General features: G+C 42.6%; 1 protein-coding gene across 1 annotated transcript in view; it reads right to left on the reverse strand.

The window, feature by feature from the left end:
- LOC121577422 (inaD-like protein) overlaps positions 1–14,850 on the reverse strand; it is a 240,065-nt gene that overhangs the window by 138,506 nt on the left and 86,709 nt on the right. The window contains exons 23-28 of the mRNA XM_045223383.1: positions 10,691–10,753; positions 9,498–9,569; positions 2,228–2,342; positions 1,958–2,020; positions 1,453–1,563; positions 521–580 (exon numbers count right to left, since the gene is read on the reverse strand). Of these exons, the coding sequence (XP_045079318.1) occupies positions 521–580; positions 1,453–1,563; positions 1,958–2,020; positions 2,228–2,342; positions 9,498–9,569; positions 10,691–10,753 (484 nt within the window). The remainder of the gene's footprint in view (positions 1–520; positions 581–1,452; positions 1,564–1,957; positions 2,021–2,227; positions 2,343–9,497; positions 9,570–10,690; positions 10,754–14,850) is intronic.

The raw sequence follows: 14,850 nt of genomic DNA on the forward strand, positions 1-14,850 counted from the left end.
CCAATCAGTTGAATTTTCCACAGGTGGACTCCAATCAAGTTGTAGAAACATCTCAAGGATGATCAATGGAAACAGGATGCACCTGAGCTCAATTTCGTGTCTCATAGCAAAGGGTCTGAGAATATTTATATAAATAAGGTTTTTCTGTTTTTTATTTTTTATAAATTTGCAAAAATCTCTAAAAACCTGTTTTCACTTTGTCATTATGGGGTATTGTGTGTAGATTGCTGAGTTTTTAAAATGTATTTAATCCATTTAAGAATAAGGTTTTAACGTAACACAATTTGGAAAAAGTAAAGGGGACTGAATCCTTTCCGAAAGCACTGTATATATAATTTTTTTTGCTACTGCTCGACAAAATAAATCTTTGTCGACCAACTGCCTATCGACCAAACAATCGACCAGTCAACTAATTGGGTTCAGCCCTAATAAACATATTTTATAAGTTAAAAGTTATAACCAAGCCTGTGACATTTTCACCACCATAAAATGTTCTCAGAAAGTAGGGAGGGCTGCTTACCGGCATGACTCTCCTCTTTGCCTTGTGTTTTCTGTAACTGGGCGCTGTTAGCGAGACAGGCTGGAAAGAGAAAGACACATGCAGACATAGGTGCGTGCATGCACAGACAGACAGACACAGACAGTCAAACGTGCGCACACACACGGACAAACACACAGACACACAGACAGACACACAGACACAGACAGTCAAAAGCGCGCACACACACGGACAGACACACAGACACACAGACACAGACAGTCAAAAGCGCGCACACACACAGACAGACACACAGACAAACACACAGACAGACACACAGACAGACACACAGACAGACACACACACACACACACACACACAGACAGACAGTCACACAGACAGACAGACACAGACAGTCAAACGTGCGCACACACACGGACAGACACACAGACACACAGTCACACAGACAGACACACAGACACAGACAGTCAAAAGCACGCACACACACAGACAGACACACAGACACACAGACAGACACACAGACAGACACACAGACAGACCCACAGACAGACACACAGACAGACACACAGACAGACACACACACACACACACACACACATACACACAGACAGACAGACACACAGACAGTCAAACGCGCGCACACACACGGACAGACACACACACAAAGGAAGAGCATCAAACTCCGTTCATGCTTAGATAACAGAGACACCAAGCACCAGCCCGAAATAACAATCCAACTACAAGAAATTCTAACCTACAAGAGAAGCAGCAGAGCAAACAACCAATTCTCTAAGGCAAAGAGGGGGCACAACAAACTACAACAGTGATACACGCTGTATCCCTGCAGAGACTATCCACTAAGAAAACGCTTGAGCATCTGAGGGATATAAAAATATTAATTCAGTTGGGTCATGATTTGTGCTGCGTGTGTGTGTTAGTGTGTGCGTGTTTACCCTTGGCGTGGCAGAGAGGCTCTGGACGATGAAGACCACGGGACTGGGAGCTGTCTTGATAGCCTGGACCGCCTCCTCATGACTGGCATTCTGGAGGTCCACACCTGATACCTGACACACACACAAGCGCGCGCACACAGACACACACGTACAGAAAGGGAAAGAGAGGGAGAGAAAGAGAGAGAGAGAAAGAAAGAGAAAGCGAGAACACGCCAGAGAGAGTGAGAGAAGAGAGAGAGAAAGAGAGGAGAGAGAGAGAGAAAGCGAGAGCGAGAGAGCGAGAGGAGAGAGAGAGAAAGAGGAGAAAGAGAGAGAGGAGAGCGAGAGAGAGGATACAACAGAGGTCACAAACCTGTCTGGAATTTGCGTTTCTGTAGCATTGACATGGTGTTCTAAGTAGTGTTCCTCTAGCGTTGCTACAGTGTTGAATTAGCATTCCTGTAGCATTCCTGTATCAATGCTGTGTCACTGCTATAGCGTTGTGCTAGCGTTCTCTCCTCCTCACCTGCAGTATCTTGTCTCCAGTCTTGAGGGAGCGAGTGCGTCCTGCTGGGCTCTCCGGCAGTACCTGTAATTGATTTAATTTATTCCAATTAATGAATTAAATAAAAATTTACAAGTTGTAAAGGTACATTCTAGGATTTAAACAAAAAACAAAACAGGGTACGCTACCACTTGTTTTGGTATAAGGCTTCACAAATCCCTGACTGAAGCGTTAAGCTAAAAAGTCGAGGGAGGGAGAGAAGGGGAGGGGAGAATGTCGGCACGGCGTCACCTGTTTGATGAAGATGCCCTTGAGTTCCTCTCCGTTCTTCAATCTTTTGATGACACTGTGCCCGCCCACGATGCTGATGCCAAGAGACTCGCCATCCTCCTGCCACACCTCCACTCTGGAAGCACGTGGGCACATGCCAGGGTAAGTTCACACACACAGATGAGAGAAAACGTGCACACACACACACACGCAGAGAGACAGACGCACGTACACACGCGCACACACACAAAGCCTGTGATCTCCATTACTCAGGCATCTTGCCTACATCCATTATGTACCAGAAAAGCTCATTAATGTGTTCATGAGTCAAGTAGCAAGACTTCTCTCTGGAAGAGACATGCACACACACTACATGGCCATAACTATTATGAGAACAACGAGTTCCGGACCTCTGTCATTTTCTCAAATGAAAAAAAATCAATGTATATTGTGGCGTACAGCACGTCAGCCATCAGGGGGAGACTCGTCGAGGCCTGGTAACAGATGGAGTATACATCACAAGGCGGTGGCGCCATCTGCTGGACGTGCCAGGTCTTGACGGGCTCCCCAGACAGGACTAATTGGGAGCTGGTGAGTAATTAAGGGCGGATTGCTCACCAGCTGTGCAAGGCCCATAAAGCTGCCAGAAGGGCAGCACATGGGGGAGGACTGGGGCAAGTAAGGTAACTTCCGTGTAGTTGGAGACGGTATCCTGGAGAGGGACTCATGGGGGAGACCTAACCTTTTCTTTTGATTATTTTATTAATAAACACCCCTGAAACCTGAGCTAATCATACTCTGTCCGTGTCTGATCTGTGTAAACGTCTTGACCCAACCCCCTGATCTGCCACAATATACATATATACAGTGGGGAGAACAAGTATTTGATACACTGCCGGTTTTGCAGGTTTTCCTACTTACAAAGCATGTAGAGGTCTGTAATTTTTTATCATAGGTACACTTCAACTGTGAGAGACGGAATCTAAAACAAAAATCCAGAAAATCACATTGTATGATTTTTAAGTAATTAATTTGCATTTTATTGCATGACATAAGTATTTGATACATCAGAAAAGCAGAACTTAATATTTGGTACAGAAACCTTTGTTTGCAACTACAGAGATCATACATTTCCTGTAGGTCTTGACCAGGTTTGCACACACTGCAGCAGGGATTTTGGCCCACTCCTCTATACAGACCTTATCCAGATCCTTCAGGTTTCGGGGCTGTCGCTGGGCAATACGGACTTTCAGCTCCCTCCAAAGATTTTCTATTGGGTTCAGGTCTGGAGACTGGCTAGGCCACTCCAGGACCTTGAGATGCTTCTTACGGTGCCACTCCTTAGTTGCCCTGGCTGTGTGTTTCGGGTCGTTGTCATGCTGGAAGACCCAGCCACGACCCATCTTCAATGCTCTTACTGAGGGAAGGAGGTTGTTGGCCAAGATCTCGCGATACATGGCCCCATCCATCCTCCCCTCAATACGGTGCAGTCGTCCTGTCCCCTTTGCAGAAAAGCATCCACAAAGAATGATGTTTCCACCTCCATGCTTCACGGTTGGGATGGTGTTCTTGGGGTTGTACTCATCCTTCTTCTTCCTCCAAACACGGCGAGTGGAGTTTAGACCAAAAAGCTATATTTTTGTCTCATCAGACCACATGACCTTCTCCCATTCCTCCTCTGGATCATCCAGATGGTCATTGGCAAACTTCAGACGGGCCTGGACATGCGCTGGCTTGAGGAGGGGGACCTTGCGTGCGCTGCAGGATTTTAATCCATGACGGCGTAGTGTGTTACTAATGGTTTTCTTTGAGACTGTGGTCCCAGCTCTCTTCAGGTCATTGACCAGGTCCTGCCGTGTAGTTCTGGGCTGATCCCTCACCTTCCTCATGATCATTGATGCCCCATGAGGTGAGATCTTGCATGGAGCCCCAGACCGAGGGTGATTGACCGTCATCTTGAACTTCTTCCATTTTCTAATAATTGCACCAACAGTTGTTGCCTTCTCACCAAGCTGCTTGCCTATTGTCCTGTAGCCCATCCCAGCCTTGTGCAGGTCTACAATTTTATCCCTGATGTCCTTACACAGCTCTCTGGTCATGGCCATTGTGGAGAGGTTGGAGTCTGTTTGATTGAGTGTGTGGACAGGTGTCTTTTATACAGGTAACGAGTTCAAACAGGTGCAGTTAATACAGGTAATGAGTGGAGAACAGGAGGGCTTCTTAAAGAAAAACTAACAGGTCTGTGAGAGCCGGAATTCTTACTGGTTGGTAGGTGATCAAATACTTATGTCATGCAATAAAATGCATATTAATTACTTTAAAATCATACAATGTGATTTTCTGGATTTTTGTTTTAGATTCCGTCTCACACAGTTGAAGTGTACCTATGATAAAAATTACAGACCTCTACATGCTTTGTAAGTAGGAAAACCTGCAAAATCGGCATACTTGTTCTCCCCACTGTATATATACACTACCAGTCAAAAGTTTGGACAAACTCATTCAAGGGTTTTTCTTTATTTTCACTATTTTGTACATTGTATCATAATAGTGAAGACATCAAAACTATGAAATAACACATATGGAATCATGTCGTAACCAAAAAAAAGTTTTAAGCAAATCAAAATATATTTTATATTTGAGATTCTTCAAATAGCCACCTTTTGCCTTGATGACAGCTTTGCACACTCTTGGCATTCTCTCAACCAGCTTCATGAGGTAGTCACCTGGAATGCATTTCAATTAACAGGTGTGCCTTCTTAAGTTAACATGTGGAATTTCTTTCCTTCTTAATGCATTTGAGCCAATCAGTTGCGTTAGGGGGGGTATACAGAAGATAGTCCTATTTATAGTTTCTTCAACTGCAGTCGCAAAAACCATCAAGCGCTATGATGAAACGGGATCTCATGAGGACCGCCATAGAGATGGAAGACCCAGATTTACCTCTGCTGCAGAGGATAAGTTCATTAGAGTTACCAGCCTCAGAAATTGCAGCCCAAATAAATGCTTCACAGAGTTCAAGTCACAGACACATTTCAACATCAACTGTTCAGAGGGGACTGTGTGAATCAGGCCTTCATGGTCAAATTGCTGCAAAGGATCCACTACCAAAGGACACCAATAAGAAGAAGAAGAGACCTGCTTGGGCCAAGAAACACGAGCAATGGACATTAGACCGGTGGAAATTTGTCCTTTGGTCTGATGAGTCCAAATTGTAGATTTTGGGTTCCAACCGCCGTGTCTTTGTGAGACGTGGTGTGGATGAAAGGATGATCTCTGCATGTGTAGTTCCCAACGTAAAGCATGGAGGAGGTGTTGTTATGGTGTGGGGGTGTTTTGCTGGTGACACTGTCTGTGATTTATTTAGAATTCAAGGCACACTTAACTAGCATGGCTACCACAGCATTCTGCAGCGATACGCCATTCCATCTGGTTTGGGCTTAGTGGGACTATAATTTGTTTTTCACTTTTTGTGTTATTTCATAGTTTTGATATCTTCACTAATATTCTATAATGTAGAAAATAGTAAAAAGAAAGAAAAACCATTGAATGAGTACGTGTGTCCAAACTTTTGACGGGTACTGTGTGTGTATATATATATATATATATACACACACAGTGAGGGAAAAAAGTATTTGATCCCCTGCTGATTTTGTACGTTTGCCCACTGACAAAGAAATGATCAGTCTATAATTTTAATGGTAGGTTTATTTGAACAGTGAGAGACAGAATAACAACAAAAAAATCCAGAAAAACTCATGTCAAAAATGTTATAAATTGATTTGCATTTTAATGAGGGAAATAAGTATTTGACCCCCTCTCAATCAGAAAGATTTCTGGCTCCCAGGTGTCTTTTATACAGGTAACGAGCTGAGATTAGGAGCACACTCTTAAAGGGAGTGCTCCTAATCTCAGTTTGTTACCTGTATAAAAGACACCTGTCCACAGAAGCAATCAATCAATCAGATTCCAAACTCTCCACCATGGCCAAGACCAAAGAGCTCTCCAAGGATGTCAGGGACAAGATTGTAGACCTACACAAGGCTGGAATGGGCTACAAGACCATCGCCAAGCAGCTTGGTGAGAAGGTGACAACAGCTGGTGCGATTATTCGTAAATGGAAGAAACACAAAATAACTGTCAATCTCCCTCGGCCTGGGGCTCCATGCAAGATCTCACCTCGTGGAGTTGCAATGATCATGAGAACGGTGAGGAATCAGCCCAGAACTACATGGGAGGATCTTGTCAATGATCTCAAGGCAGCTGGGACCATAGTCACCAAGAAAACAATTGGTAAAACACTACGCCGTGAAGGACTGAAATCCTGCAGCGCCCGCAAGGCCCCCCTGCTCAAGAAAGCACATATACAGGGCCGTATGAAGTTTGCCAATGAACATCTGAATGATTCAGAGGAGAACTGGGTGAAAGTGTTGTGGTCAGATGAGACCAAAATCGAGCTCTTTCGCATCAACTCAACTCGCCGTGTTTGGAGGAGGAGGAATGCTGCCTATGACCCCAAGAACACCATCCCCACCGTCAAACATGGAGGTGGAAACATTATGCTTTGGGGGTGTTTTTCTGCTAAGGGGACAGGACAACTTCACCGCATCAAAGGGACGATGGACGGGGCCATGTACCATCAAATCTTGGGTGATTTCCCTCAGCCAGGGCATTGAAAATGGGTCGTGGATGGGTATTCCAGCATGACAATGACCCAAAACACACGGCCAAGGCAACAAAGGAGTGGCTCAAGGAGAAGCACATTAAGGTCCTGGAGTGGCCTAGCCAGTCTCCAGACCTTAATCCCATAGAAAATCTGTGGAGGGAGCTGAAGGTTCGAGTTGCCAAACATCAGCCTCGAAACCTTAATGACTTGGAGAAGATCTGCAAAGAGGAGTGGGACAAAATCCTCCCTGAGATGTGTGCAAACCTGGTGGCCAACTACAAGAAACGTCTGTCCTCTGTGATTGCCAACAAGGGTTTTGCCACCAAGTACTAAGTCATGTTTTGCAGAGGGGTCAAATACTTATTTCCCTCATTAAAATGCAAATCAATTTATATACATTTTTGACATGCGTTTTTCTGGATTTTTTTGTTGTTATTCTGTCTCTCACTGTTCAAATAAACCTACCATTAAAATTATAGGCAAACGTACAAAATCAGCAGGGGATCAAATACTTTTTTCCCCTCACTGTGTGTATATATATATAATAATTAATTTTTTTGTACACAAAGAAAATCAATTACAGGTCACATCTACGTATATATTGCTCCCAGTGTTGATCAAAGCTCAGGAATCTTATGTTCTTGATCTGACTGAGTTTTAATCGTGCATGCCTCTTTGCGAACGAGTGTAATCATGAACAGTGGTTTGTTCATTATGTTCGCCTGCGTCCTCCGGATATGTCCCCCGGATTTTCCTTTTTAGCAGCACATTCACCACTCTCTCAAACGGCTAATTCCGCCCTCTCGTGGCACAGGCCGAGGGCCGACGTGAAACAAACTTTCCCAGCTCGCAGTCGGCTCAAGTAGGCAATAGAGACGCTGCTGTGTTTGCGAGATGCCGGACAAAAGGCAATTTTAAAACCGTCCCGTGACTCTTGCCGTGTCTACAGACATCCCCCAAACAAACAAAAAACGACACTCACAGAATGAGTGCACAACCTCATAGATATGTCAGTCAGTCAGGTGGCTCTGCCGGCAGAGACTTCTATTGCAGTTGAAGGGCTCTGGCTAGTATTACTTAGCCAGCTATTAAGATGACGTAAGAAGCTAAAGCTAACGTTAAACGCAGCCTACCTCAGCAGGAGTAAAAAATACGCTACTAAGTTCTCATAATAACTTTGCTTTACTGAGAGTAGGCTACCCACATGTACATATTACCTCAACTACCTCAACTAGCCGGTGCCCCCGCACATTGACTCTGCAACGGTACCCCCCTGTATATATAGCCTCCCTACTGTCACTTTATTTTACTGTATATATAGCCTCCCTACTGTCACTTTATTTTACTTCTGCTCTTTTTTTCTCAACACTTTTTTTGTTGTTGTTTTATTCTTACTTTTTTTGTTTAAAATAAATGCACTGTTGGTTAAGGGCTGTAAGTAAGCATTTCACTGTAATGTCTGCACCTGTTGTATTCGGCGCATGTGACCAATAAATTGATTTGATTTGATTTGATTTGAGGCAGACAGTGATGATGTGGCGCTCAGTGATGAGGCTGAGGTAGGATGCAATGCATGCAGGAGGGAGGGAGCAGAGGAGACAGAGAGGAAGCAAGCAGAGAGAAAGGTTAGTAGAGTGGTTCCCAAACTTGAGGTCGTTGCCCCATGTGGGGTCCCCTGAGAAAATCTGTAAAAATCTTATCAAACAAATTAGGAACTTTAACAAAATAAGATATGTTTCAATATGAACATCTCCACATGGCCTATCTCCCCTATAGGCTTACATTAAAATGCAATCAACATGCAAACAATACAGTTCTAAAAATGTCCTACGTTTTCCTTTTGTCGCTGATGCTACGTGTTAGTGTGAATCATTCCTCATAATTCCTCCCTTTCAGGGGTATAACACATTACCATTGTATAGCTAATAGGCTATGTGTTTGTAGATGGACTGAGGTGAATGAAGCTACAGTAGCCAAGACAATTATAATGATAGTGATAGTGTTAATGGCTGGGGGCATTTTTGCTGTTCTCCAAATAGCATTTGAACGTTTTCTTTAATTGTATAGAAATGAAGTAAATGAGTTTCAACTTTCCAAACATTTCCTCAACACTTCCGCTGACATTTCTGGAAAGTTGAAGCTCATTTACTGCATTTCTGTATAATAATAAAAATAACTTTCAAATGCTATTTGGAGAACAGCAAAAACAAGCAAAAATAACCCTAGCGATTATGACCTTTGACTGCTGTAGGTTCATTCATCTCAGTCCATCTACAAACACTAAAACTCAAACCCTGGTTACGGCCCTGCACACAACCACACACGCAGGTCCACGCACACACACAACCACTGCAGTTATGATCACATTGTTCTCTATTAGGGGGACCTGGAGTTTCACATTACTTTTAAATGTGATATAAATTAGCATCCTGGTTGCAAACTACACGTTTTATAATGATTCTTTCCCCACTCATTCTGTACTGAAAAACTAAACGAACTGTGAACAAAAAACCGAGGTGAATTTAATGAATTTGCTAAATGTCTCATTAAAAAATATATACTTTGTCAGTATCCACTTGGACACATACACACAGACAAACTGACGCACACGGACACAGCCCTTACCTGCGTGGGGGTCCCCAGTGACTGAAGACAGGGGTTTCCTCTCCCTCTCCTTCCTCCCTCTCAGGTAGATCACTAAGAGCACACGTCAAGATGTTGTTAACCACTGTAATTGACCACTAATTGTTTTGTTCTGTATCTACATGCTGACTACTTCCAGCTCCCCCTTGCAAGAGAGGTTTCTGACCCCAAGGGTCTTTTCCCAGTTAACGAAAGGTTAAAGAGCGACTGAACACGCCGAATGGAACGTGTTTTTCTATTGCTCATTAGAAAAACAAGATTTCGGTCTAGGAGGTGTATTTCCTGACCGATTCCGGGTTTGGTTAATGATGTTTGTCCCCCAAGAGACGCTGTAGACGCGGAAGCCTATTTCACTTCTTCAAAATCCCCCGAATTAATCAAAGATACAGTTGAAGTCGGAAGTTTACATACACTTAAGGTTGGAGTTGTTAAAACTTGTTTTTTAACCACTCCACACATTTCTTGTTAACAAACTATAGTTTTGGCAACTTTGTGCATGACATAAGTAATTTTTCCAACAATTGTTTACAGACAGATTATTTCACTTATAATTCAGGAAGTCAGGAATTGTGAAAAACTGAGTTTAAATGTATTTGGCTAAGATGTTTGTAAACTTCCGACTTCAACTGTAACTCATGAAATCGGTAATTCATTTTGACCTTTTTTGCCAAGGAGGTTTTAGTCGTGCAACTTTACATCTAACTAAGGTGGTTAGGGTTAGGGTTAGGGTTAGGGTTGGTACAGTACTTCTCAAGTTTAAATAATGTGTGACGTGTTGTGTTGTGTAAACAAAGTCGGAGCTGCTGGGCAGGTCTGTCTCTCTCACCATCTATGCTATTGGATAGAGAGCAATCACCACAGCTGTTCACCCCATGTTAGTGGGCAAATGAACATCATCAAAAACCCAACCTTCATTTACCCGTTGTGAGGCACGGATGTTCCAAAATCCGTTTTAGACGAGATTTACTTTATGACCAAAATGATCCTATTTACACTTTGTAGTCAATTTTGACACTAGAATAACTGTTTCTACTCAAATCAATGCCACGTAGGACGTTTTCAAAGGGATGTGTTGCTTTTTAAAGGCATTCACTCTTTAAATAACAACCAGAAGGGATGGTGAATGTAGAATGTGTGTGTTGAATGTGGCTCTACAGCGTGTTCTGTTGTCCTACCTGTGTCGTCCTCCTCCCTGGCCCCTCCTCTTTCTCCTCTCTGTGCCAACCAAACGCACCGAGCTAGAACAGAACACATCAACCATTACATATATCAATCAATCCATCCACTAATCAATCACTTTATTGTACCAGTTGGGATATTTGTAGTGCAGTACAATACGTTGTTCTGTTACATTTTTTTATTGTATTATTATTATACAGTTGAAGTCGGAAGTTTACATACACTAAGGTTGGAGTCATTAAAACTCGTTATTCAACCACTCCACACATTTCTTGTTAACAAACTATAGTTTTGGCAAGTCGGTTAGGACATCTACTTTGTGCATGACACAAGGAATTTGTCCAACAATTGTTTACAGACAGATTATTTCACTTATAATTCACTGTATCACAATTTCAGTGGGTCAAAAGTTTACATACACTAAGTTGACTGTGCCTTCAAACAGCTTGAAAAATTCCAGAAAATGATGTCATGGCTTTAGAAGCTTCTGATAGGCTAATTAACATCATTTGAGTCAATTGGAGGAGTACCTGTGGATGTATTTCAAGGCCTACCTTCAAACCCAGTGCCTCTTTGCTTGACATCATGGGAAAATCAAAATAAATCAACCAAGAAAAAATTGTAGACCTCTACAAGTCTGGTTCATCCTTGGGAGCAATTTCCAAACGCCTGAAGGGACCACGTTCATCTGTACAAACAATAGTACGCAAGTATAAACACCATGGGACCACACAGCCGTCATACCGCTCAGGAAGGAGACGCGTTCTGTCTCCTAGAGATGAACGTACTTTGGTGCGAAAAGTGCAAATCAATCCCAGAACAGCAGCAAAGGACCTTGTGAAGATGCTGGAGGAAACAGGTACAAAAGTATCTATATCCACAGTAAAACGAGTCCTATATCGACATAACCTGAAAGGGCGCTCAGCAAGGAAGAAGCCAATGCTCCAAAACCGCCATAAAAAAGCCAGACTACGGTTTGCAACTGCACATGGGGACAAAGATCGTACTTTTTGGAGAAATGTCCTCTGGTCTGATGAAACAAAAATAGAACTGTTTGGCCATAATGACCATTGGTATGTTTGGAGGAAAAAGGGGGTAGCTTGCAAGCCGAAGAACACCATCCCAACCATGAAGCACGGGGGTGGCAGCATCATGCTGTGGGGGTGCTTTGCTGCAGGAGGGACTGGTGTACTTCACAAAATAGATGCCATCATGAGGAAGGAAAATTATGTGGATATATTGAAGCAACATCTCAAGACATCAGTCAGGAAGTTAAAGCTTGGTCACAAATGGGTCTTCCAAATGGACAATGACCCCAAGCATACTTCCAAAGTTGTGGCAAAATGGCTTAAGGACAACAAGGTCAAGGTATTGGAGTGGCCATCACAAAGCCCTGACCTCAACCTATAGAAAATGTGTGGCCAGAACTGAAATAGTGTGTGCGAGCAAGGAGGCCTACAAACATGACTCAGTTACACCAGCTCTGTCAGGAGCAATGGGCCAAAATTCACCCAACCTATTGTGGGAAACTTGTGGAAGGCTACCCAAAACGTTTGACCCAAGTTAAACAATTTAAAAGGCAATGCTACCAAATACTAATTGAGTGTACGTAAACTTCTGACCCACTGGGAATGTGATAAAATCTGAAATAAATCATTCTCTCTACTATTATTCTGACATTTCACATTCTTAAAATAAAGTGGTGATCCTAACTGACCTAAAACAGGGAATTTTTACTAGGATTAAATGTCAGTAATTGTGAAAAACTGAGTTTAAATGTATTTGGTTAAGGTGTATGTAAACTTCCGACTTCAACTGTATATGTACCGCGTTAGGATATGACAAGGCAAGACTTTTTCGCTACTTATTCCCACTGTTGATACAGTAGCACTGGATATAACACTGTGTCCCTTTAGGTTCACCGAGCAGAAATGTTCCCTTCTATGTGTGGTTAGTGGGTCTGTATAACTATTCAAATTACATAATTTACTCTGCTATAAACCTCCAACCTAAACAGGGGTCGTATGTATCAAGCATCTCAGTGTTCTAGGATCAGCTTCCCCGTGTTCATGTAATATTATTTATGATGATCTAAAAAGGCACAACTGATCCTAGATCAGCACTCCTACTCTGAGACACTATGAATACAGGCCTTAGCCAAAGGGGGAAATTATAAAGATTTCTTAGAACGTGAGGACGCTCTTTCAGAGTAAAGAATTCCGATTTAACTAGTGTGTGATCTCCAATTCCAGCGGGCAAAGACGAGAGCTGATAAATGAATTTGGTATTAATCTCAAGCAACAAGAGATGTAGTCGAAAACAGTGTGAGTATGAGTGAGGATGTTATGGACGTGAGGAGAAGTCAAAACGTCTTTTGGGCTCCTTTTGGTTTATTAGAAATCGGACAGGAGGAGAAAATTGAAAAGGTGGGACTACTGAAGACCAAGATATCGGCTTCCTATCTGATCCTGCGCTGTGAAAATGGTCTTTGTGGGATTTGGAGGGGTTTTGTGGTTGAGAATGCTTGGTGAGAGCAGACCGCAATTCTGTTTTCATACACCGAGTTAGAAACCTTGTGTGATGTGCAGAGCCAAAGTTTGCGCCTAAAAGGTGAACGTTCTGAGAAGTATTTTTTGCCTGTGTGTGTGATTTGGGAGAACTGGATAGGTGACAGCACCTTTCTGGTCGGCATCCCCCCATGTACTATCCCAGTGTTTCCCAATCCTGGTTCTGGGGACCCAAAGGGGTGCACATTTTAGTTTTTACCCTAGCACTAACACACTTAACTACTCAACTCATCATGAAGCTCAATCACTTTTTATAACTACTGTTTACAGGCCTCCTGGGCCGTATACAGCGTTACTCACTGAGTTCCCTGAATGCCTTTCGGATAATTTTCTAATTTTTGGTGACTTCAATATTCACATGGAAAATCCACAGACCCACTCCAAAAAGGCTTTTGGAGCCTTCATCGACTCAGTGGGTTTTGTCCAACATGTCTCCGGAACTACGCATTGCCACAGGTCATACCCTGGATCTAGTTTTGTCCTGTGGAATAAATATTGTGGATCTAAATGTTTTTCCTCATAATCCTGGACTATCGGACCACCATTTTATTAATCTGCTCAGACCCCAACCAAGGATTATCAAAAGCTGCGCTATAAATTCTAGGACAACCCAAAAATTCCTAGATGCCCTACCCAAGGATAGAGTATAAAATCTGTTAACCACCTAACGGAGGATCTAAATTTAACCTTGCGTAATACCCTAGATGCTGTGGCACCTCTAAAAATGAAAAACATGTTTCACAAGAAATTAGCTCCCTTGTATACAGAAAATACCAAAGCCCTTAAGCAAGCTTCCAGAAAACTTGAACGGATATGCTCTCCACCAAACTGGAAGTCTTCCAACTAGCTTGGAAAGACAGTACCGTGCAATATGGAAGAGCCCTCACTGCTGCTCGATCAGCCTACTTCTCCTAATTGAGGAGAATAAAAACAATACAAAATGTATTTTTGATACTGTCACAAAGCTAACTGAAAAGCAGCATCTCCAAGAGAGGATGGCCTTCACTTCAGCAGTGACTAATTCATGAACTTCTTCGACGAAAAGATCATGATCATTAGAAAGCAAATTATAGACTCCTCTTTGAATCTGCGTATTTCTACAAAATTCAGTTGTCCGGAGCCTGCACAGAACTGCCAGGACCTAGGATCAATGGAGACACTCAAGTTTTAATCCTGTATCTCTTCCATATTCTATCTCATTCACAAAATTAGTCATGGCCTCCAAACCTTCCAGCTGCCTTCTGGACCCTATTCCAACTAAACTACTAAAAAGAGCTACTTCCTGTGCTTGGCCCTCCTATGTTGAACATAATAATAATAATAATAATAATAATAATAATAATAAATGGTGCGACTGCATCTAGGGTATTACACAAGGTTAAATGTATATCCTCGGTTAGGTGGTTAACGGAGCATTTACAAGCATTTCGCTACACCCGCAATAACATCTGCTAAACACATGTGACCAATAACATTTCATTCGATAAACGGCTCCCTATCATCCAGATGTGTACCAAACTCACAAAAAGTGGCAGTAATAAAGCCTCCTGAAAAAGCCAAACCTTGACCCGGAAAATAAATTTAAAAAT

Source organism: Coregonus clupeaformis, chromosome 11 (genome assembly GCF_020615455.1).
Source record: "Coregonus clupeaformis isolate EN_2021a chromosome 11, ASM2061545v1, whole genome shotgun sequence".
Classification (NCBI taxonomy): domain Eukaryota; kingdom Metazoa; phylum Chordata; class Actinopteri; order Salmoniformes; family Salmonidae; genus Coregonus; species Coregonus clupeaformis.